The sequence below is a fragment of the Dermochelys coriacea genome, chromosome 2 (assembly GCF_009764565.3).
Source record: "Dermochelys coriacea isolate rDerCor1 chromosome 2, rDerCor1.pri.v4, whole genome shotgun sequence".
NCBI lineage: Eukaryota > Metazoa > Chordata > Testudines > Dermochelyidae > Dermochelys > Dermochelys coriacea.
In genome coordinates, this window is record NC_050069.1 from 110,149,036 (window position 1) to 110,175,251 (window position 26,216).

General features: G+C 44.6%; 1 protein-coding gene across 3 annotated transcripts in view; it reads right to left on the bottom strand.

Annotated features, from left to right (window-relative positions):
• Positions 1-25,764, bottom strand: part of E2F3 (E2F transcription factor 3) — a 56,888-nt gene extending 31,124 nt beyond the window's left edge. For 2 of the 3 annotated variants that reach the window (XM_038390740.2, XM_038390739.2), the window contains exon 1: positions 25,176-25,764. In XM_038390740.2, the coding sequence (XP_038246668.1) occupies positions 25,176-25,472 (297 nt within the window). In that variant the 5' untranslated portion in view covers positions 25,473-25,764. Of the gene's footprint in view, positions 1-24,421; positions 24,617-25,175 lie in introns of those variants that run through there. The other variant, XM_038390741.2, reaches the window with a different exon arrangement.
• Positions 25,765-26,216: the final 452 nt, after the last annotated feature.

Sequence of the window (26,216 nt, forward strand, 5' to 3'; positions counted from 1 at the left end):
AGGCTTAGACAAGAGTCTCAATGGAACTCAGGCTCAGATCCAATGCCCCAGGTGGATCCTAGGACCCTGAGCCAGACAGGTTTGTGTGTGGACAGTAGGGGGCACGGTTGGGCTCAAACCGGAGTCTGAGCTCAGGTTTACAATGCAGCATAGACATAATGTATGATACAAAGCTCCTGTAGATGACTGATAGACAGAGCTAAGCCTAGGACGCTGTTAAATCATAAAGCATGCTGGAATTGGATAACAAAGTTTTTCTTCCAAAAGGTGAGCCAACATCGAAGCAATGTGCATCTTTTATTAGCTCCCACACTGCAATTGCCAAATTACACTGCTTCAGAAAGATGGCTACCTCCATACGTAGTTCAGGAGTGTCAAATGTAATTAATATCAAGAATGTGTCACCATGAATCAACCCTGAAACAAACATGCCCTACCCATGAACTTTCAATTAAATGGCATGATGAAAAAAACAGGGTGCAGTTTATTTGAGTACTCTAGAGATATGTAACTATCAAAGCAAGACATAGTTTAGCTTTAAATTTAACCCACCCAATTACATAAAAAGTTAACTGAATATGAAAGTGATAGTTAAACTAATTTACACATTTTATGGACATGGTATCTATTGCCTCAATTGGCTAACAACTACTTGCAATGTCTCATTTTAAAATTCATCATCAACCGACATTTCCACCCTTTCAAAACAGGAACTAACCTCATAATTTTAATCTCGTTTTGCCCCAAGAAAATAATTGTAATCATGAAGTAGTCCTTTTCAAAACAGTGGTCTGTGAGTTTATTTTAACCTCTTGGACTTGTGAACTCAAAATAAATTTGTGAACTCCATCTGTTTCACTATGTGACTTCTATCTAAATGAATAGAAATTAGCACAACTCTGTTAAGAGTACTTTTTTTAAAAAGCAATCCCACACTTGCCTACAAAACTTTCTACTAGGATGGCGATCCTCTGATGCAGGGGAATTCTGTAAAGATGGTGGGAGGTCATGGAGGACTGGTTGGCCAATGATATGAACCCACAACTCCTACTGAAGTCAGTTGGTGGGTCAGGCACTCAAGTCTGAAGGTAGGAATTTGTCCCTTTGTGACTTCGCTTAACCATATTAGCAGAACTCTCAGGAAAGATGGTCACTAGCTTGCTGGCTATTGCCTGCCTATTGTAACATCGTAAAAGAAGTCAGAAAACTTAAACAGATGGAAGTAGCAACATTTGATACTTACAAGACGTATGGCCCTGTCATCTGGGTCTTTTGCACTCTTGTAGCTACACTAGGGTAAACACACTGTAGATGCACTACAATGGTACAAGACAGGACCTGCATCAGTGCAATTTACATTGCCAAAGTAAGCCACTGTGCAACCAGTTCCATTTTGCACTGGTGCAGGGGTTTGAACCATTGTAGCAACACTGATGTGGTTAACATGAGTTCAAGGTTTTTTTTAGTCTAGACAAGCCCTCAATTGGAAGGGTTTTCTTTTAAGAGAAGTCACAAACTTCCAGACTCAAAGCCAAGAGTCAAAATACAATACTCTATCAAAGCTGTGACCAGAGAATGTATTGCCTGAGGCACACTGATTGTTTGTAGGTAAGATTGTGAGTTTGTCACGGCCTCTGTGACTTCTGCAGAGGCCACTGCCCAGCAGCAGGAGTTTGGATGGGGGGCTTAGGGCTGGGGAGCAGGAGGGGATGAGGTCTCTGGGTGGCACTTACCTCGGGGGGGGGGTTCCCCAGAAGCGGCAACATCCCATGGCTCCTAGGGGGAGGTGCAGCCATGAGGCTCTGTGCGCTGTCTCCGCAGCTCCCATGATTGAGAGCCTGCCAGCCCTCCCTCCCCCCACACCAGCACCAGCGCGGGTCCTGGTCCCCGCGCCGCCGCCCGCTCCACCCCCAGCGGGGGTCCCAGCCCCCCACTACTACCCATGGTGCCCCCTCCACAAGGCTTCCCCCCCCCCCAATGTCAAGCACCCACGGCGCCTCCCGGGCCACCCCCTTCTCAAGATTTAGCCAGGAGTATATAATACAAGTCATGGACAGATCACAGGGCAGTGAATTTTTGTTTACTGCCCATGACCCGTCCATGACTTTTAATAAAAATACCCATGACTAAAATGTAGCTTTATTTATAGGGAGCCAAATAATTTTATCCCTGATCCATGAAAGAACTGAAGTACTCATGCAAAGATACAAGAATGCTACTAAGTTTCAGATATTAAACTGTGCATCAACATTAGTATCATACATTGATGCCTACACAGGAAAGGAATCCTTCCCTTGAAAATGATTTCTTGCATTCCCAATTAGACAAGTTTTTTTAAAAATTCCTTTTCTGATATCTAACTACCTGTGCAACCAGTATAGTTGTCACAAGTCAGAGCTCAAAAAGTGTATATTTTTTGTTTTGAGATAACACCTTCAGCTATGTCCACAAGAGCGGAAAGATGTACAGCTATTCCACAAAAGTAATAAGGATACTTTGAATCCATTTAGAGTAATAAAAGATGATAGATTCCAAAGGACATTGGGCAATTTATCAACAACATACAGGAGGGAGACTTGGCATAGATGAGTGATTCCCACTTCAAATACAGAGCTAGAGAAGAGGAGAGGACAGAGTGGAGGGTGTTGAGACAATTGCTGTAGGAAAGGTTTTTTAGAAGTTATAGCAGAGTTTCTAATTGGTTATTTTGCCTCAAGAAAGCCATATCATTAAAACTTAGAACTAAGAAGCAAAATTTGCGCCTCCAATAACTGTACAGTTGGGTTTGCTAAGAGAGCTGTATGATTCTTGGATCATTGAGTGGGAGCAATTTTAAAAATTAAAACTACTACAGTGTTACATTAAGGAAGATTTGAAACTATACAAACTTGAAGGAGCTGACTCAACCATCCTAGTCCTCCTACTCAAAATCAACCCCAGGGAAACAAAAGATACATTACTGGTACCTATGAAATGAGAAATATGATTTATATATCTTGGAGAAGCTCTTACACAAAATAAGCCTAAGAGCAGGCTTGACAATCATCAGTCTAGAAGTTAATGCTGACGGGAATAAGGGAATATAAAGTTTTTACCTCTAAAGCACATAAAACCAGAAGTAACTCTAGAGAGCAGAACCTATGACCCTGAAGACAGTTTTGGCTGACAGCCACATTCACCTTGTGTCATCAGTAAAACAACTATGTTGCTAACCAGCAGATTTCTTCATAAGATTTCTTAGACCACAAAGTTAACTTGAGCTTATAGAATGCGCTTAATCCCCTTGGGTAGTTATTTGAGAGGCTAAACACTTTTTTCCTGCTTCAAAATAAGTAATTGTTCTATGTAACCTTACTTTACTGAGTAGTTTGGCAATAGCTGGCTTAAATCACTGTAATGACATGTACGGAGCAAAGCTGTTGATGTTTTTATTCCTTTGTGATGTCACACAGAATAAATAAAACAACAAGTTTTCACCATGATGCACATTCTAAACCAATAGTCTTATTCTACCATCCAGGGCAAGTAGCTGAACTGTTTTAGGATGCTGACAAAATAAAGATAGGTATTTTGGCTCAGATGGCAAGATTTATAGTAGTCCCAGCAAAGGAAAGAGAAAACAAGACATGAACTAGACAAAAACAACAGGACAACTTATGAGGAAAGTAAGCAGCTGCAGGTAGACTGGAGAACTGTGTGCTACATTGGGGTATAGTCAGGCATCCTATTGACAGAGCTCTCAGTAACTGATGTGGATGGACGTATTCACGGGACATATCCAGAAATGGTTGATGTCACCATAAAAGAACATACATTTTGGGGGAAAACTGGAAGTGGCCATTTTATTTCGAACCATGAAGCATACTTATAAAATTACTCCTTCTGTAAAGATGAAGCAGAACACTTACTAGATTCTCGTCAGAATTAGCAAGGACAACTCAGAAAATGACTCAGACCCAGAAAAAAAAAAAAAAAAAAAAAAATCAAATCAGCCCACTTGCTATGTTCTCTAATACTTATTTCTAAACTGGGCACCGTGTCTCTTTTCTGAAATGCTAACTTGAATGATAAGAATGTTTATTCTTTTTTTTCTTGGCAATTACAGTTGGTGCTTTGAATTCAGATCATTGCATAGGTAAGCCTGAAAATGGGTCACTCCTATCAGCCTACATTTTTCAAGGAACTGAGTCTGTCCTTTCCCCCAACCCCACCATCATGAGTTTAGGTGACCTCCTGTATCTCACAGGCCATTATATTTTACACAGTCACCCATGTATTGAGCCCAGTAAGTTGTGTTTGGCTAAAGCGTATCTTTCAGAAAGGCATCCAGTCTTGATTTGAAGACATCAAGACAAGGCGAATCCATCACTTCCCTTGAGCATGTCCACCAGTGGTTAATCATTCTCACTATTAAAAATTGTTGCAGATGATACAAAATACTCAAGATAGTTAAGTCCCAAACAGACTGCGACAAACTACAAAAGGATCTCTCAAAACCGGGTGACCACTCAAGAAGGAGATCTTGGAGTCATTGTGGATAATTCCCTGAAAACATCCACTCAATGTGCAGTGGCAGTCAAAAAAGCGAACAGAATGTTGGGAATCATTAAGAAAGGGATAAATAACAAGACAGAAAATATATTGCCTCTCTATGAATCCATGGTACACCCACATCTTGAATACTGCGTGCAGATATGGTCACTCCATCTCAAAAAAAGATATACTGGAATTGGAAAAGGTTCAGAAAAGGGCAACAAAAATGATTAGGGGTATGGAACAGCTGCCATATGAGGAGAGATTAATAAGACTGGGACTTTTCAGCTTGGAAAAGAGATGACTAAGGCGGGATATGATAGAGGTTTATAAAATCATGACTGGTGTGGAGAAAATAAATAAGTGTTATTATAACAACACTTGTTATAACACAAGAACTAGGGGTCACCAAAAGAAATTAACAGGCAGCAGGTTTAAAACAAACAAAAAGAAGTATTTTTTCCACACAACGCACAGTCCTTGCCTGTGGAACTCCTTACCAGAAGATGTTGTGAAGGCCAAGACTATAACAGGATTAAAAAAAGAACTAGATAAATTCATGGAGGATAGATCCATCAATGACAAGATGGGCAGGGATGGTGTCCCTAACCTCCGTTTGCCAGAAGCTGGGAATGGGCAACAAGGAATGCATCGCTTGACAATTGCCTGTTCTGTTCGTTCCCTCTGGGGCACTTGGCATTGGCCACTGTCGGAAGACAGGATACTGAGCTAGATGGACGTTTGGTCTGCCCCAGTATGGCCGTTCTTATGCCTAATTTCTAATTTTAATTTGTCTGGCTTCAGCTTCTAGCCAGTGGTTCTTGTAATACCGTTCTCCGCTAAACTAAAGAACCGTTTAGTACACAGTATTTTCTCCCTGTGAAGTTACTTGTATACTATGATCTAGTCACTTCTCAATCTTCTTTTTGCCAAACTAAACAGATTATGGTCAGAGACTCAGAGTTCAAAGTATGTTCTCCAACCCATTTCTGTGGCTCCTTTCTGCACCTTCCCCAATGTCTCAACATCCTTTTTTAAATGTTGACACCCAGAATATTCCAGTATCAGTCTCATGAATGCAATATGTTACTCCTGGGGGAATTCTGCACTACTGTGCAATGTATTTGCACAGAATTAATGTTCTGCACAGAATTTCCTCTCCCTCCCTTCCCCCCCAAATGGGCTGCAGAACTGTAGGCCGCAACTAGGGGACATTAGACCTGGCAGAGCCCAGCTCCCCGATAGAAGACACTGGCAGGTGGAGGGAGCTGGAGCGTTCCCAGCAGCAGCAGTTCCTGGCACACCTTGAAGGAAGGAGACAGTGTGCAGGAAACACCATACAAGCCCGGGACCCAGCATCTGGCTGTTTTCTACCTCTGGATCCCTGGGCTCTAGGGAGTAGAGGGTGCAGATGTCTGGGCTTTGGGGGGTGCCTCGTGGCTGGGCTCTGGGTGGGAGGGGGTTAAGGGGAGCCCCCACAGGTAGAGTCTGGGGGTATGCAATGCAGGTATCTGGGCTGGCGGGCACCCCACAGCTGGGCTCTGGAGGGTAGACAGTGTGGGTGTCTGGCCCCTCAGCTAGGCTCTGGAGGGGAGGGGCAGAGAAACAGGAACAGCGTTATTGTAGGGGTTTCTTTAACTCTGTACTCATGGGGGAATTTTTTGTGTCTGTATTGTTACAGACAGAGTTGCTGACAGGTATTTTGAAATAAATTACCACACTAATTGAAACTGGTATGATTATATAGGGTTATTTTGACAATTAAAATATGAAAAGTTTTCAAATATTGTGGGCAGAATTTTTAATTTTTTGGCACAGAATTCTCCCAGGAGTAAATATGCAGAGGTAAAAATCACCTCCCCACTCCCTATTCCCCGTTTACATATTCGCGGATCCAAGCATTAGCCTGTTCTGCCACAGCTTCACAGTGGGAGCTAATGTTCAGTTGCTTGTCCACTATGACTCCTTAATCCTTCTCAGAGTCACTGCTTTCCAAGATACAATCCCCCATTTTCTAGGTATGACCTGCAAAATTACACAGCTAGAAACAAGGAATGCATTTGGCTGCCCAGTTTACCAAGCAATCCAAATCACTCTGTATGACTACCTTATCCTGATTATTTACTGCATTGCCAACTTTCGTGTCATCCACAAATTTTATCAGCAGTGACTTCATGTTTACTTACAGATCGTTGATGAAAATGTTGAATAGCCATGTGCTTACAACCCATCCCTGCAGAACGCCCTGATTCAGTGATGGTGCCTACTGACAACTACTTTGAAAAATGTCAGCTTCCAGTTCTGAATCTATTTAACGTATGCTCTACTGATAGTGTAGTGCTAATGTTTTATCCAGAAAGTCATGTGATATTAAGTCAAACGTCCTTGTTCTCTCACTCCCAGATATGAATCACAGAACTTTGTACTTGAACATTTTTTGGCAAAGAACCTAATATGCTTGATACCATCCATAAACTCTTTAAAAAAGGGTCTGAGTATTCCTTGTGCATAAAAGAATGTCTATCTTCTGGCTGCCCATTGAGGCCTTGCAAACCTTATGCCACTAGAAAGACTTATTTGGGAACTTCAGGACTTCACAGGGCAGCAGGAAACTCGGGATACCAGTGAGGTCTCTAGATAGCAGAATGCCAGTGGAAGAGGGAAAGAGGCAATACTCAGGAAGAAGGTGTGGTGGAGGGGGAAGCAGAAATTTGTAAGCAAATTTCAGGTTTTACTCTTTGTAGCTAAAGTTCAGTCAAAAACAAATCAAATAAAAAAAAATCACTCTGAGCAGCCAATTGCAAAGCATGCTTACCCCCTTTCTGTTTTGTGTCCTGTAATGTTACTGGCACTACCTGTATAAGCAATAAATGGCATAACAGGATTTTTCCAAAAAAGTGTACAGAACTCTCTCAGACAAGGATCTAGCACTTTAACGGACACCTGCCAAAGACTGAACTGGAAAAGTCTTCAATACTTTAACAGTCAGCAACTTATTCATGAATTGGCCATGAAGCTTCCTTATGGATCTTCAATAACTGTACTTTGATTTGACCAAGAGGCAACTGGACACTTTCATCATGGCCATTCAAGGTACTCCTATGCTTCCCATTGTCAAGTCTGTTTTCCTTTCACCTTCTTTGTAGGTCATGATTTCCCCATCCTCTTCTATTTCTGCAGCTGAAGTAGTGAGTTTTACACTTTGATATAAAGGCCAATCTTAACTTCAGGACTCTTCCTCCGATAGTACCAGAGTTCTGTCCCTTCAGAAAACTCCAAGAAAAAAATCCATTATTAGGAGGTAGTATGGATACAGCTGGCAAGAGGAGAAAGGTGCTCCCCCCAGAGCACATCAGTGAGAAACGATGTATAAAGAAGCCATCCTCTTCCCTTGGCAGTGGCAGCAATTGAGGGAGGGGAAGAAACAGGCCATTCAGTAAAGCCCAGTCAACTGAACACCAACTGCAGCAGCAAGGGTAAGGCTTCCTAAATTGTAAAAAAAAAAATAACCCTCACTAATTTGGGCAATGGCTAGAACCTCGAAGTCATTCCTCAAAATCTGGTTTTATTCATACCCAGTTCCAAATAATGCTGTGTTCTTACAAGTAACATATAGGGCCTTTATACAACAGGGCTTACTATTTCTCTACTCTCCAGGTGAAGTAAATATGCAACGGACTGAAAACTAACACCCAAACTGGTCTGAAGAGGGGTTCCAGGAGCTCTTTAATACCAAGTTATGGTCATAATGAAGGATCAGTTTATGGGTTTAACTTGCTAACTGTCTACAGGGATATAGACTCACCCTGAGATGTACCCTTGCTCTAGTATTTCCAATAAATGTTAGACACAATGCAGATAGCACAGAGTCCTCTATCTCTGTCTGGACAGTACTGACAAGTGAACCCTAAAAAGGATTTATTTGGCATGATCTAGAATAGATGTGCTGATCTGAAGCACTAGCAAAGACTCTATTAGTCTTACATGATGGTAATTTTATGTGCAGGCTTCCTTGCAAAATATTGTCATCCTTCTGCCTCCACCCCCAAGGTAATTTTCAGACTTAAAGGGATTTTCATAATTGATGTGTTTAGTGGGGCTCCTGCCCCACTCCCACAGAAGAGGAATTAAAAGCAGTCTTGGAGAGGGCTGTGGCTGGGTAAAAGGGATTAAGAGCAGCCACAAGTGTCGCCAGATAAGAAGGGTTGCGGGGCCAGGAGACAAGAAGTCTCACTCTAGCCCTAGAGTGGGAGGGGGCTAGCTGCCTGGGAGCAAGGTACCTGAAGTGGAGCAGTGCTGGGGAAGGGCAAAGGGAGCTGGGGAGCTCCAGCCTGGTAAACCTCCAGACTGCAGGCCTTGTTTAAGGCCAAAAGGTACAGGGGCTGCAGAGGGGCAGCCAGAGGACAGGCAAAGGCAGCAGGTCCTAACCCCTTGCCAATAATGAGTGGCCATTACACTGCAGTCTGCCCCAGTGAGCGGGGGCTAGATGATGACTGGCAGTAGCCACTGAGGCGAGGTGGGTTTAGAGGGTTGGGGGTTCCCCTGGGAGGAGAGACCCAGAGTGAGGGGGTACTGCTGAGGCAGAACCCCAAGATAAAGGGCACTGGGGTCTGGGAGAGACACTGGCCTGCATAGGGTGCTCTGTATGCTGGAAAAGAGCTAATTCCCAGATGACCAGCAGGAGGTGCTGCGCCAGTGAGTCCTCGATCTGCTACATGTTGTAATAGGAGACAATCTTATAACAGCCTAGTGTAATTAATTTATTTCACTGGCCCAGATTCCATGGTCCCATCCGCGCACTTAATACCATCTCTGGGGGGGGGGGGGGGGGGGGGAGAGAGAAAAAACTTGCACCAGATCAAAGTTCTACTTGTGTGAGTGCATCTATCCAATAATGGAATGAAATGACTATTAATGAATTATGAAGGACTATGAATGGTCATCAGGCCAGGGAAAAAGTGTCTATAGCCTGGAGGTTAAGACACTCACAGGATGTGAGAGACCTAAGTTCAAATCACTGTTTCAATGTCTAATTTTTTTATACATAGTGGAACAGCTTCAACAGGAGAGACAGAAATAGACCGGTCTCAAAATATCTTATAGCCCAGTGACTAGAGCACTCTCCTGAAAGGTGGGCAACTCAAGTTCAAATCCCTTTTCCACATTGGGAGTGGGGGGCGGGGAGGATTGAACCTGGGTTTCCCACATACCCGGGGAGTGTCCTAACCACAAGGCTAAAGTTAGGAGGCTACCGTTACCTCATTTTGTGAATGGCACTTAAGTCCCGAAAAAAAAATTGGAAAAAAACAATTGGTCAAATTTATGTCAAACTCATGAATAGTTTCAAGTTGACTGAAATTACATTTTTGGACGAATAAACTATTAGTCTGAAAAACTTCATCCAGCTCTACTAAATACTTGTTGCGGTAGGAAGAAGAAATGAATAAAATGGCTATCTACAAGTGTTTCACCAGATCGGTACTCCGGATAAGATTTCCTTTGCAGGAAAGGATTTCTTGGAACAGAATTATGAGAGTTTCACAGGTGCTTTAAGTTACAAGTGCAGAGATGCAGGCTGTTGCTGCATGGTACTTTTCTCTCATGACCGTGACCAAGATGTTGATGACTTTCTGAATGAAGTAGAAAGACCCGAACTAACTGCATGGTGTTAGTATATCTCAGAAACATGTGGGGTTCACTGTAACAAAAACCTAACAGATGGCCATGTAAGATCTAGCAAGCAATAGCACAAAAGCTGCCTGCTTGGGTTACTGAGTACGAGCAGCTGCTATTGTCTAACGAGGAGTGAGTAAGGACTGAAGTTGACTGACTAAGGCCTCACAATTTTTAGCTTTCATTATTTTACATGCAGTTTGGTGCCCGTAATTAAGTGCAGGCACAACATTTAGGTGTGATATTTATCCCTCAGATGAAATCCCTCACCACCTGAACAGAGGGATTGATCAGGTAGCTTGTACTTAAATAGGCCCAGGCATAAACAGAAATTATGCCCACAAATTATGCATGCAAAACTGTACTGGCAATAACTGGAGGCCTTTTTGAAGTTTAGTTGTCAGGGCATATAATCTGAGAAGGGACTAGCTGCACTGCCTTAAATCAACAGGTTTGAGCAGGACTCTTGTTCTGATTTGGTGGATCCAAGACATAGCCTCATATTTGTACGTCTACTTATCCAATAATATTTATCTTGAAGTTTACCAACTAATCTAGCTATTTATTAATTGGATTTGAGTATTTTGGTATTTTTAATCAATATTAAATACAAGTCCTCAATTTTCTTACTGTTCCTACCCTAAATTCCAAATTGTTCATTGTTATACATACATAGCTCCTCACTGAAGTGGTAGTCACTAATAGTATCATACTATTATTACAGCCAGAGTTTTGCCTATCTCAAACTCTAACAAATGAAGGGAGTAAAGCTAATCAAATACTACCACGTTTCTTCCTTTGTTACTGCCTTTCCAAAGATTGACCATAATGTGGTTAATTGCAGGAGTTAAACTTCCTACAAGTAGTGTAGTTAAGGTTCCAGATTTCCACTGTGGTTCAGCAGTATCAAAGCTATGGAAATGCATTTGGTTTATATGTGAACCACTTTACTAGCTCTTTAAAGCACAAGTTCCATATTGCAACTCTAAAATTATCTGAAAGAACCATCTCGTTTCCACACCTCTCTTCATGCAGAAGGATCTTAACACTGAATTTGTTATGCAACTTGTATCTCCAGATGAAAATGCTTTATGAAAGGAACTTTTAGATTCTTGAAACATTAATTCAATATTCATGAAAGTGGGAACTAAAACTTCCTCACACAACTCTGCCAGTTTATCAGTCCTCACCTACAATGACTGCCACTGCTCCTGTCTACACTGCTAATCAAACAAACTAAACTGGGCTCTAGTTTTACAATTTGAACAAAATGGGGGCTACAAAATCTGAAATTTTTCCCTCTCAATTCAGGATTGAGGCTTATTTCCAGATGTTAAAGATTTCCAGTCTAATGCCCTGGAATATGAAATAACTAGTGGAGAGAGACTCAAACAAGATACAGGAAGTACATAAAAAGGCAGCTCTATGGTGACTTGTGGAAGGAGAGTACTGCTAATAGAAATGGAAACACCCGAGGAAGAAATTAGGTATTGCTTCAGACCAGTGGTGTTACACATTTGTACCTGTTAAGCAGCGCTACAGTAGAGGTATGTCTACACTACCCACATTACAGCACAGTTGCGGCAGCGCTGCTGCAGCAGCGCTATGACGTGGGCAGTGTAGACACACTTCATCGCCGGGGGAGAGCTCTTCTGGCGATTAAAAAAAACCACCCCAAACGAGCGGGTGTTTTTCCACACCCCTGAACGACAAAAGTTTTAGTGCTAAAAGCGACAGTGTAGACATAGCTTAGGAGTGTGAGACTTGCATCTGAACAGGGATTTCAGAAAGTCTTAATAGCACCTCCCCTTTAAGACAGAAAATACTTCATGGCCATTAAGCCTGTGGTATGTTGGATGCACATTAGTCCACTAACCCTTTTTTAGTTGGACCATTTCTCTTGCACAACCTCAGCCATCAACAGGCTGCCACTAGCTGGGGAAGAAATGTTTTCTTGGATCTTTACACCATGATTTGTATTTCACTCAATTACACTAAGTCTATGATAGAGTGCACTCACCTCTCATGAGTGCCTCCAATTGGCCAGATACAATCCTGCACTCTTTCCTCTTCCGGGCCCCCTTGAGATATGCCTGTGTGCCTGACACCTCAACAAGATTTGCATCAGGGACCATAATGATTCTATTCCACCGTTCTAATCCCAACCACCAAATGATCTGCTTGGGCCTTGCAGCGGCTTTTAATTGAGTTGGCTGAGCTCTGATTGGCTTCTTCCATGCAGCCTGTCTAGGCAGCCTGGAAGACCCATCTTCACTGCTTCTTTTCTGGGGTGAGGTGTAGTAGGACTACAGTGCCTCCGGCAAGGGGCTTCAAAGGGTCTGGTACACACCTTCACAAGGCCATTGATGCAAAGTTCAAGAAACGGAGAGCTATTAATTTTCTTCATTTCAACAAGGTACCAACACTGATGTAACAGTTCATCCCACAAGCTAGCTGAAAATAATTGGATACTTATTAAATGTACAGAGGTTTAGATCCCTCCCTCTATAAACATTATTGGAGCATCTGAAGCAATTCCTTTACTCTCAACCGCTAGTTCTACGACAAGCAGAATTTTGGGGCAATATCTCTAACAGGAGAATGAAGGAATGCTGAAGCCAGTGGGTTCTTCAGCAGCTGGGAAGGATGGTTGGAGACAGCAGAGGTCTGAAGTAGTACAACAGTGGACACAACCTTGTCTGCGGATAACCTCCCCCCTTTGAGGAGGAGACAGAAAAGAGGCAAGGAGAGCTTTCAGGGAGCAGGGAGAAGTGTGAAAATAGAGTCAGCATCATTGAAGAGTTGATTAAGGAAAGAGCAAAACAACAGAAAACTAGGCAAAGTGGCACAGAAAGATATTCTCATTCCCGCCCACCCCAACCTCCTGAGAACAAAGCAGGAGCTCTTGCTTTGCTTTGAGTTTGCCCTCCAGGGAAGAACCTGGCTTCTCAGAGATACCCCAACTCTTTCCCCTCCCCCCATGTTTGTCATTCTTTGGGATGTCGGAGGGCGGGTCAGGGAGGCAATATGATCTGCCTTATACAGCTCTTTAAGAAGCTCGAAGTGCTGACCCCTTTCTGTACTGGCAATTTTCCTGTCTAGTACTGAGGGCTGACATCCTGGAAGTCCTACATGCAGGGCTCTCTCTAAATAAGGGAAAATGCTTATTTTAGACGTCACCACACGTGCTCTCTGTTTGTATATCACCTCACAGTGGGGAGTTCTGCTCTGAAGAGAGGTGTTGCTTTCAGAACATGGAATGATCTTGGTGTGTTTAGTTTCTGGAAAAGCACTTGCAGATGGCATGTTAAGGTTGCTCTTACTTCCTGTACGTTCAGCAATTGACTGTGGTAGATGGAATGGACCAAGAGGGAGGCTACCAGAACTAACTGCCAGTGCAGGGGTACTCAACACCTGAGGGTCACAACCATTCTGCCCTTCCCACATTGCTAAGTGGGACAGAGATCTTGTATGGTCAGTATGGAAAGGGTTAAGAATCACTGACTTAGGGGATTTCCAACTAGTCTCATTATACTAGGGACTCCTCTACTGCACACCAGACACAGAAACCCCCAGATTGCATGGCCCCAAGTCAAGTGCAGTGCATGTGGGAAGGGGAGTTACCTCCTCACATTGGTGCTTATCTTCACAGCCCCGTTGACATCAGAAATTACTCTGCATACTAATACTTTTGATGTTCACACTTGTCACTCTCTGTAAAGCATAAGTGGGCAGGTAGAGCTACTGAAACTGAGGGAGAGGGCTGGGTAACCATGCAGGAGGGTCCCCAATGTCCCAACCACCTCAGAGAGAAACTTCCTTCAGAGAATGTAAAGCCTGTACGGTAGTTAAAAGATTATTCTCATGGCCTTGGAAGGAAGAAATTATAGTCAAAGATCGTAGACGGGGAGATAGTGAAGCAACAGGGTTGTTATTGGAATTGTGCCAGCCAGGAACAGAAGGGTAGCTAGAATGCCAAATGGGGACAATGTCCACATTTAAAAAATAAAAAAAGGTTAACCAGAATTAGCAATTGGAACTGGAGAGAAATTTCAGGTGAGTTTATATAAAGAAACACTCAATAAAAACATTTATATCACCACCTTTATCTTCTTTTTAATATTAAAAACTTCCCATGCCCACTCATCGTACATATTATCTTTAGAGTGTAAGCTCTTTAAAGAATACTTAGCTCTTATATAGCACTTTCCATCAGTCAATCTCAAAGTGCTATATGAAGCTGACAGGGAAACTGAGGCAGGGAAGTTTTGCCCAGGAGACCAATGTCTGAACTGGGACTAGAACCCAGAACTCCAAAGACCCTGTCCAGTGCTCTATCCCCTCGGCTACTCTGCATCCTTTTAGGGTGCAGATTCTCCATGTCTGCATAGCTTCAACCTAACAGGGCTCTGGTCCTGATAGGGACATTGGACACTACCATAATATAAATATGTTGCTAATGCGAGTGAGAGAAGTCATCTACCAGAACAAAATTAGGTTCAAAGCTTGCACTTACAAGGCAGCTCTGCAATTAAGAGTATTTAAGTTTCCTAATTGAAACATCAGGATTTTATATAACACTGACCACTACTTCACCTTTCTTCACCTCCTTTCCCTGAAATGTACCTCAACACCAGTCAGATGCCTCCTATTCACACAACTGAGACAATGAAGATTTCTCTATGGCCCTCATGTTGATCAGTAGGCTGTATTTCGTATTGGTTCATGAAGCTATATACTTTAAAGCAGGGACTCTCACAATAAATTTTTTGGTGGCCTCAGAGTGTGGGCACCAATTCTTGCTGGTGGCCACTATGACAATTTTTCTTAAAGTACTCAATTAACTTTAGGAAAAACAAATAAATATGCACATATACATGTCCAAATCATTATAATTTATTTATGTAGGGTTTTATTGCAGACTCAATAATAAAAATAATGTACAGTTTTCTATTCTTTACAGGACCTAAAACAATAGAAACACAAATAAGGTGCTTTGCACATTCTTCTTTGTTGTTGTTTCTTTTGTTTTTGCTTGCTTTTTTTTTTTTTAAAAATAAGACTTGCTAGCTAGTAAGTCTTCTGCTGCAAAAAGTAATATTTGTATGTTTGTTAATATCACTTTTCATAGCAGAGTCACGAAAGCTAACTGGGAGGCTGTGAAAAGGGATATTAACAACTGTACAAATATCAATTTTCACAGCAGACTTACTCAGCCCTGACAAGCCAGAGGACAAATTAAGCCCTGGATGGGGAGGTGGGTAGGGATACAGCGGGGGCCAGGGGTGGATGGATGGGGGATCGTGAGCCCAGGGCCAGAGCCTGAAACCCTGTGGCTCAGGGCTAGAGCCCACCACCGCACGGCCAGAGCCCGGGGACAGAGGATGCTGTGGGGGCCAGGGACAATGCGGACAGGGGCTGAGCCCAGAGCCGGTATCTGCCGCCGCATTGCTGGAGTCCAGGGCCGGAGCCCAAAGTCCTGCAACCGGAGCCTGCCACCTACTGCCTCAGGGATGAAGCCTGAGGCTTACCACCCCCGGGAAGGTGGGGAACTCACTGGCTGCCTCCTCCTTCAGCCTTTGTGGCTCCAGACTGGGGGTAGGCCCAACCCCTTCTGGTGGCCCTGGGGGTGAAGCACTGCTTTGCGTGGTCACTCCCTCCAGTCACTGCCCAGGAGACTGTGGCCGCATTTGAGAAACACTGCTTTAAAGTGCCTTTTATAGTTGTGAACCCACAGACTTCCCCACATGGCATACACGCCATATCCAGTGTCACATAAAAAGGCATTAAACAAGGAAATGAGGGATCACACTATTATATAGTATAAGTATATGGTAACTGGGTTACTTTGCATGGGTTGATAAAGTCTTCCCATGGAAGATGAAGCTTTCCTCTGCTGATTTTACACCCAGACACTATTCCTGGATTCTGATAAGCCCGATTGCCCTAGCCCGTCTGTTTTGAAAGAGGTTTTTTTCCCTTCAGTGTGGTAACTAGAGATAAAGTACTGCTAGTACATGACAAATATGGGTGCCATCTCTGGCATTATTTCCATATAATTCAAGTACTGTCATTCTTTACCAGAACGACACACTTAATAAGCAATATTATAAAGTTACAAAGCATACTATGTCCACCATAAGCCAGGATAAAAGCCTCCACTGCAATAGTCTTGATAAGAATAGTAGCATGTTCTACCAAGACAACTTTCAGATAAAGTAGGCTTTTGTTTAACATTCAGAGCTGTAATTGTAAGGCCAATTCCTGTATGTGAAAACATTAATTATGCTAAATTTGGAGCTTCAGGACAAAAATTGACTCTCTCAATGTGGGAGACCAATGCTGTCTACAACAATGGAAAGTCAAAATAAAGCCAGTACATATGCATGCTAGTTGCAATTTCATTCAAGTTACAGCTGGGAAAAAAAAAAAAACAAAAAACAAATGAGGAGAATATTTGGCTGCTGGCAACACTCGAGGTATAAGTTTGCAGTGCCCCAATTAGGAAAAATAGCTTTACAACTAATAGATGTGCTAAAATGATACTGACACAAAGAATGACTTCCAGCTTTTGATTCCCAAGGCACGTTTCAGAGAACTTTGCAAGGTTCTCTGGTCACTCAAAAGCCATTCCTAGAATATCTGCTCTCTCATATACAAATTTAACAGAGAACATGCCCCTGAGCAAAGAATACACTCCAACTGGCTTATCTGGATGGCAAGGGAAGGAGTCAACAAGCAAGCAGCACCTTTTTGTTATGCTTCTTCTAAATTTACTCAAATATTTCCTCTCCCCAATAATGGCAAAAACAATCTGCACTTTGGCCGTTTAGAACACATGCAAGGTAGAGCGATCAGAGGTTAAGTATTTTACTGAACTTCTTGTTTAATATCTAATGGCTTGCATCCATTATGAGTCAACATGGGATGAATGTGTGTCATGAGACCACACTGTAGTGGGATGTCCCTCATAAAAAGCACTATCCAAATTTTTTACACAGCTGTCCTTTCTTCCTTCAAACATAGCTGATCAATCTGTGGACAAAGCCTTAGTTGTCACCTTACCACCATGAAGCTGCAAAATTACACACCTACTTGATGAACCTGAAATACACATTAAAAAGAAAAATAATTTGCATGAAGTTCAAGTTTAGCAACTTCATACTCCCCTCAATTGATTATATGGAGGAGCAGTATTGCCTCAGGTTGAACACATTGTAAAAAGACACCTGATTATTTGCATTGTTGTAGCCCCTACAGACTAGGAAGGACCTCATTGTGCAAGGCACTGTATAAAGTTAGTCCCTGCTCTAAAGAGCTTACATTAATTGCTATTAATTTTTAACTTGAGCAAAAATAAAATTAAAAATAAAAATCAAGCTTATTGCTTAATCACTCGCTCTCTATATACTTTTTTCTTATTGTCTGTTCCATTATTTTACTCATACAAGATGATAGTTAGGCACTCAAAGCATCAGAACCTTAAACTACTCGCTTCCAACAACCCTAAACAAAGCAGCAGCAAGCACCCCCTAGCGATCCTCTTACTGGGACCAACATCATCAAGCAGAAAGGAAACTTGCCAATGCTAAATTAAAAATGGTTTCCTTCTGGTTGTAAACTATAAAATACATACCAGAAAAGACCTTTGAACCAATAATAAAGGTATGATAAGGAAGCAAATCCTATTGTTGCTTAGAAAAGAAACTCTGTTTTATAGAACATTAAGAAGGATGGTGCAAAAAACATTTTGGACACGGACACACACACACACACACACACACATCCAGTAACTCCTCAATAAGACAATGTTAAAGCTGAAAAAATCAAGACTAAAATGGACCCCTTCTTACGTAACAAACCACTAATACTATTCTTACCAAGAGAAACTGTAATTCAGTTGCTGAAAATATATTGCACTTGCGTTCTACAAGATTTGAGAGAGATTCATAACATAAAGCCTTGCAACACTTTTGTGAAGAGAGTATAAGACCCATTTTACAGATGTGAAAATGAAGACAGAGAGCAAGGCCCACATTTTCAAAAAATGCTAGCTAATTTTGGATATCTAAATCAAGACACCAAGGGCCAAAGTAACTTCAACTGAAGTTAATGGAGTGTGGATGCATAGCATCTCTCTGAAAATCAGGCCCTAGAGGTGCGTCAAGTTGGGAACCCAGAAATTGAGACAATCAAAGCTAGTGGACACTTAAATGTATGAGCCAAAGTGACTTATACATTGCCATACAACAAATCAGATTAAACCTTGGAAAGACACCTGAAGGTGCCCTGATTGACTCCCCACCTCACTAGTCACTAGAGAGTTTCATATGCCCTTGTAAGTTATGAATGGTGAATACCTGTAGCTGTAAATTAGCAATATTCTAACAAAATCAACAAAATCCACCATTGTTCACCCTACACAGAAATATTGAAGATAATCTGAGCATTTTTTATTCTCCAAGCTTGATTGCCAATATAGTCCTGGTTTGAATCTGGTCCACACTTATTAAACACAGTTGTTACCATTTGATGGTGCTTAGAAGCCTAAGTGGAGTGAGTTGGCAGTCTCAGTCTAGTTACCAGCAGACAGGTGCACCAACACCACAGCAAAAATTGTATGGGCATAGCACGTGATCCACCCTCTCACCCTAGAGGTAATCCTTTCAGGTCAAAACTGAGGCCTGGTCTACACCTAAAACTTAGTTTAACCTAACTATATCGCTCAGGGCCATAAAAAATTTCATACCCTGTGCCAGGTAAGTAGGTTGATCTAACCCCACCATAGAGACAGCTAGGTCATCTAAAGAATTCTTCCATCAACCTAGCGATAGCCTCTCGAGGGCATAGATTTACTGCAGCGACAGAAAAATCCATTCTGTTGCATAAATACTTGCTACAGCAAAAACGGCATGGCTGCACCACCACAGTGCTTGTAGTTGCCTGAGGTATGTCTGAGAAGGCATGCAGTGCTGCCATCTCAGTTATAACAGTTCTGGGGAAGACTTCAGTCTCCAAGACTCTCTGGCAACTTCCATGATTAATTCCTGCTCACTCACCTTTTACTTTAACCAATTTCAGAGTTGTTTTTCCCCCTCAGATTTCAGACTGCGGGACTCAGAAATGACAGCTTCCTACTACATGAACTGTAAGGCAGTGCTACTCAAAGTGGTGGTCCGCAGACCGGTGCCAATCCGTGAGCCATTGGCTGCCAGTCTGCACACATTGGAAAAAAAAAAATGGCTGGTCCCCCACATCAGATAGCATGAGAAGCACTGCTGTAAGATAAGGACGTGTTTGCACCACAGGAAAATTGACCAGCAGAGCTATTTCTGCTATAGCTATGCCAGTCAATTTCCCCTTGTAGACAAGACCTAGGTAATGTGGGATGTATAAGCTGAAGAGTGTTATACTTGTGAACATACCGCTTCCAGTTCTATGAGGGAGGAGATGCCTCTGAAGAGGTGAGGGGACTTGTATGTTCACTTTTGTCATAAGCCTTCCACCCCACCATATTCTCAGGGACAAGAGGCTCCAAGGGCTTAAGTATTACTTTATCTGCCTTTCTTTGACTTACTCCAAATCTCCCCACAGTATTTTCCACTGAGTGCATCCGATGAAGTGAGCTGTAGCTCACGAAAGCTTATGCTCAAATAAATTTGTTAGTCTCTAAGGTGCCACAAGTCCTCCTTTTCTTTTTCCATTTCACTAAGCATTTCTAAAGAGTCTATCAGCACAGTACTTCAGAACAACCAACCCCCACCCCTGCCCCATCTTTCCCAAGTTTCCCCCTGAGGAGGTTTAAGACCTTGGGAGCCAGACTCCTCCACCATGGGGTCTCTAACCCCCACAAAGGGCTGAATGTCTGTCCCTGACTCAACCAGACAGATATGCAAAGTGGAATTAACCCACAGGGTTGAAAAGGGTAGATTGCTTCATGCTTTGCACCTACAAGCCAATGCAGATGTGACAAATGGATCCCCTCACCAAAAATAGCACCCTGTGAGAAAGGCCCAGTGCCTTTTTTGCATCAGCAAATGGATTCTCAAAGAAGCATCATCTACTAGGCCCCTAAACCCCTTTTGTTGCTTCGGTTAAAGACAAAATTATTAGGGAAACATATTTTCAAGCTTTAATATAGTGGTAACAACAATGGATTTTTTAAAAAGAAAGTTATATTTTAACAATAGCTTTATTTTATATTTTAAGAATTTTTTTTTTTAATTTAAACCTAAAAAAGCATATGAATGCTCCCTGGAGGTTAGCAGTTCTGCAGAAGCATGCTCAACCCTGGGCACAGTGAAGGGGAAAATGTGCCTTTTTTTGCTTGATCAGCAAGTGGGGGGGGGGTCAAACAAGGAAAGGCACTGACTGGCTCTAAAGTGAACCACATCCAGTCCTCTTTGGAAAGCAACCTGGGGATAAAGATAAAGGGTTCTTGAGGGTGGAAGAGCAAAAGATCTGACTCTTAAATCCAGAGTCCTATCCTGGGAGAATATTTGAAGTACTTAACTGAGTATATTTCTTTAAAAAAATATTCAAGTAGATAGACCTACTTCATTAAGTATTTCTTCATGTTAACAGTAACAGTCAAGCAGAGAAATATTAAGATGGTGATTGATTTGCATACATGGCTTCCATGGACAAAGTTTTTTTGTTTTTGTTTTTTTTTTTAAATAAGAAAATGTTACCAGTTCGTTTACTGCCAGTTCCTTTTTGTAACTTGCCCATCTTTTAGGCGTTTCTTCCATTTTCTGCTATTCCTCATCTCACTATCAACCATGTATGTCCTATTTGGCCTTTTTCTTTATTAGCATCTACTATTAAGAGTAAGCAATTATCCCATTTTGTTCCAATTCCAGACACACTTTTTGAGGGTGGGAAGAGATGTGTTCTTAACTACAAGAGGGGGAAAGAAGTGGTATGCACTGAGTTTGGACATGTAAATCCTCCGGCCCCCTTCTGAAGCATGCTGAACTAGACTCCCTAGAGTTCATGTCATCAAAAGGCCACAGGAGTCCTCTCAAAATATTCTTAAGAGGATTTAGCCCCTTTTAAAAGGGACTTACCACGTGGGTGGTGTCTCCATTTAAACATTTTCTATGGCTTAAAAAAAAAAATGACCCTCTATTTAAAGACTTCTCATTCCAATGAAAAGGCACTAAGAATTTTTGCACTATTTTCACTGGAAATATTTTGAGCATCTGTCTCAAACGGTAGTTCAGTCCTCCAGTACTATGATTTAGATAGAAAGTAATAGAAGATGGTCTTAGGCAGAATGTTAGCTGTAAGAGGGGTGCAGGACCATATGTTAAAGAATTACTTCCCCCCTCACCCCACTCCCCCACCATAATCTCCCCTATAAGAGCCTTAGTTAACAGCTTCTTCTGAAGGTTTAAATCTTTATGAACTATGGAATTAAACCACCAAGGGTTAATTTCTGTCCTCTGACAGTCCACAGAAGTTGTGCAAATCCAGGCCTAAGGCCTGATTTTCAAGGGCTGAGCAGCCACAGCTGCCACTGAATTTCTTTGCATACTGGGTGCTCAGCATCTCCAAAAGCCAGGCCCCACTACAATAGAGTGGTGCTGTAGACACTGGTATAGCTTAGATACTGTATGCCCCCAATTACTCTACAACCCAGAGCACAGGGCTCTGGTGACGGAAAGTCCATGTAACAGAGGCTGGGTTTAAGAAAGACATACCGGGCACAACCAACTGTGCTATTTATTGAGGGTGGTGAGTATATTGTTAAGTCTTTAGGGCAAATTTATAAATGGGACTATAAGAACTCTCTAGACCAGCGGTTCTCAAACTTTAGCAACCGGAGACCCCACATTTTGATTTAAAATTTTTCATGGACTCCCCAAGCCCCCAACTCCTGCCCTTCCCCCAAGGCCCCACCCCTGCTCCTCTTCCCCGCTTCTTTCTGCCCCCTCCCCTGAGCACACCCCATCCCCGCTCCTCCCTCTCCCTCCCAGCGCCTCCTGCAAGCCGCTGAACAGCTGTTCCCCTGCGTGCAGGAGGCGCTGGAAGGGAGGGAGAGGAATTGATTAGTGGGGCCCACAGACCTCAGTTTGAGAAATGCTGCTCTAGATTGAAGTTTGAATACTTTTAATACTAATCAAATATAATTAATACTGGCCATGACATCATGTCCCTTTCTCCCAACAACATAGAAAGCCCCACAGAATCGTTCCCTTGCGATCATGCTTGTAGAGATGACTGTGAGTGAATTCATTTAACAAAGTCATGCTGGAAAACAAAAGCACTGGACTGGCTATCCTGTTTCCAGAGCAATCTGTACCAAACCACACGCTTAACTAAAAAGTATAGTAAGATTTACAAATATGACAACAGCAAATCAAGTTTGTTTTTTTAATATAGGCTACGACTTTCATTATAATCTTTTGATGAGACTATACTGCACCTTCCTGAAACCTCCATCGCCATGTCAGCAATGAACACCTGCAACAATTGCATAAAAAGGAAGCTTATGTCCTCATTGTGGTTTGCCAGTAGCACTAACGACAGTGACCTGAACAGCTTATTAATTAAAAAACTGCTACATTTTGACCAACACTTAAGTCGGTTTCTAGGTCATTTCACAGTGCAAAGTATGAATATCTTGATGTTAACAGCATTAAAACCCATATTTCCTTTAGTTTTTATTGCAAATCTCATTAAAATAAATCTAGACCACCCTCCCTGGAAATTCTAGATTCTCCACAGTGTCAGCCAGGACTCGGCACTAAGCACTTGCTCACTTACCTAAGGAATACGTTTCTTTTAATTATAACAGTAGTCTGTACTTTTAAAATTCATAATTTAACATAGGGTGACAACTAAATTTAATAGAAAACTCTTTTAAAAACATGGGCAAGCAAGATATGGATCTGGGGGATGGAGTTTGTGCATGGGTAGTGCACAGCAGTTTAAAACACCAGTATTTCATGCTGGGAGAGCTGAGCTCAACTGTTATGTTAGCCCAAGCAATTAAGCCTCATGGGCCCCCCTGTGGCATGGGGCACTGGGCAATTGCCCTGCTTGCAATGCATTTTTTATTTAGACTATTAACTATCCTAGATTAACACAGGGCACTGGGGTTATGTTGTAGTAAGTTCTGTTGTCAGAAGGGGATCACAGTGCAATGAAGTTTGAGAACTGCTGTTTCAGACCATGTGAAGAAAGTGAGTTTGGTAATCTCATCACTGAGACCCTAGTGGGCATTTGCCCACATCACAAGGCCAGAGCAAGGCCTAGCGCTGGAATGCCTGCAGGGCCAGGACCAGGACTATTAAAATCCCTTATTTTAATAGTCCTGGTCCTGAACCATGTAGGTTAGTTAAATTTGCACTGCCACCGCACCTGCCCATCCATTTTATGCCTGGGTCAAGCCAGTGCAGGACAAAAGTCCTTTATATCTACGAAAACAAAAGACTGTTTTTCTCTCACTGGAGACCCCCTCTTTATGAGGTTACCCTAACTTCTTCATCTTGGCTCCCAAACTACACCACCAGTCTTTGCTGTAATAAGCAAGTGAGGCTTGCCTCCAGCAAGTGCTCACAAGACAGCAAGGAGGGTGCAGTGTGTTTAATTATTCCAAAACATCCACCTTCCCACACTTTTAGTTGACTATGCAGAGTCCTCCAGAAATCCCCCCTCCCCCCGTGCATCTGAAATGACAGCTCCAAGTATTAGAAATGCAGGGGCAAGGTCCGGCTTTCCCTCCAGAAAGGGGGTTAGCTATGAACGAGGCAAACTGCATCTAGAGCAGGCCAGGGAGAGGGATGAAGCTGGAACTACCAAAGTAGATGAAGTGATTTAAAAATTAAATGGGCCAGGCACCCAGTGGCCTGAAGCAGGAACCTGACCAATCACTTCCAGGGGGCCATCACGAGGCGGGCAGAGGGCTGGGAGATCAGGCCCAGGCTGAGAAAGCTATTGGGGGGAGGGACTGGGGGATAAAAGAGGGGGGCTAAACTCAGGAAGAGGGCGGGGGGGAGGAGAAACCTTATTTCTTAACTATTCCCCCATTGTGCCCCCCCCCGTCACTGCAGCTCGGGGAGCGCCAGAGCCTAAGGGCAGGCGAGGACCGCCCTGGTATGGCAGAGGGGTGGGGGTGGGGGGATGCTTCTCCCAGGTTCCTCATTATGGGGCGGGGGAGAAGCGAGGGTTGCTCTTGCTGCTGGCCCCTGCGTGCCCGGTCACTAACCTGCTGGAGGGGCATTTCCGAGCCCAGCAGCGCTCCGGGCAGCCTCGGGGGGGCGAGGAGGCCGCACGCGCGTGTGACTGGGGGGGGGGACACGGACAGTCCCAGGCCAGCGGCAGGAGGAGGAAGCGGGTGTCCCCCTCCCCCCACTCGGATCAGCGCCCCCTCCCTCCTGCCCGGCTCCCAGTCACAGCCGCGGCCTCCGCGCACGTGTGCGAAACGTCACCGGCGAGTCCGGGGGTGAAGCGGAGACACCAGCTGGGCAGAGCCCCCCGCTCCCCCCAGACACGGGCAGGGGAGCAGCGGGGCCTGCATCTACCCAGCTCCGGGAGCAGGGGTCGCCACAGCCGCCCCCCGCTGAGGACGCCCCCAGTGAGTGGGGATGCCCCAGCGCCGCGAACTCCCTGCAGCGCCAAGCACCGGCCTCAGCGGGCTCTTTGTTGGAGCCACAGATATCAGTGGGGGTCGCTGGCCCGCCGGTGAGAGGAGAACAGGCTGCAACCACCCCTCCCCCTGCCTTATCCTCTGCACCCGGGGCAGGGCACCACCGCCCCAGCTGCAAAGAGGAGGCACCGCCTGGACCGGGCCCGAGTTGGCGGGGGAGGAAAAAAGAGAGACAAAAGTTTATTGCAACACGATGTTGTCCCAGCCCTTCCTGCCCCCCGACCCCGGCTGGAGAAGGGACAGCGGAGCCCTGCCCGGGGCTCAAGCCGAGCGTCCCCTTCACCCTCCCGCTGGGATGGGGGGGGGGAATTACCGGGGGGCGGCCTCCGCCTCCTCCAAGTGCTGGCTGCAGCAGCGCCGTCCTGCCGGCGGGTCCGTGCGGGGTGCAGTACAGGGAGCCGCCAGCGGGCTGACCCCCCTCCGCAGTGAGAGCAAAGGCACCAGGAGCCTGGGAGGAGGAGACACAGGACGCCGCCGCCGCGCCACTGCGGATCTGGATGAAGGTGCCAGCGGCGAAGTGGGCTGGGAAGCTGGCGGGGATCACCCGGGTGTCCATGGAAGGTGCGGGTGGCTGCGCTGCTAGGGCCGCCGGCTGGAGTCCCCTTCTCATCCTTCCCTCTGGGTCTGTCCCCGTAGCCGAGTCTCTGCCTCCCTCCCCCCCCGGCCTTCCCGGCTGCTTTCCTCCTCAATGCCGGGGCCCGACCCAAAATACTGGGGGCGGCGGGTGCCGGGGGGGATCCGGCTGCAGGATGCGGGGTCCCAGGAGGGGATGAAAGCGGCGGGACGGGCAGATGCGGCGGATGAAGCGGGGCCGCTCCCGCTGTGTGGGGCCGGCTGGAAAATGGCTCCAGGAAGCGGCGGCTGCTGACAATGAATGAAGGGAAGGGAGACGGGTTACGCGCCAAGGGCCTCCCGCGAAACTCGGATTTCCCGCCCGCTTTTCAAACTACATTTGCATAGCTCCGCCCCGCATCTACGTCCCATACGGCTGGCCCTCCCATTGGCCCGCTACTTCCTCACTCCCATCCAATGCCCAACCCTGTTGACCCCCTGCCTGATTCCCATTGGCCCACTGCGGTGCGGAGTTGCCTCATTTGCATAGGGTCTATTCATTGGCTGTGGAGGCGAGGCCGGGGATTCCCTTCTGAGCCGCCGGGATGCCCGTGCGCCGGCTCGGTGACAGTGACAGCCGGCCTCTGCGCGTTCTAGAACGTGCCCGGGAGCCGGGGAGGTTCCGTTCCCGGTGAGCTCCCCTCCCGCCGCCCCAGTGCGAGTGCGGCCGCTGCGGCCCAGGGGGAGGCTCTGCGGTCGTACCCCGGCCGGGGGGCGCGGCTCTGGTCCGGCCGGCTTAAAG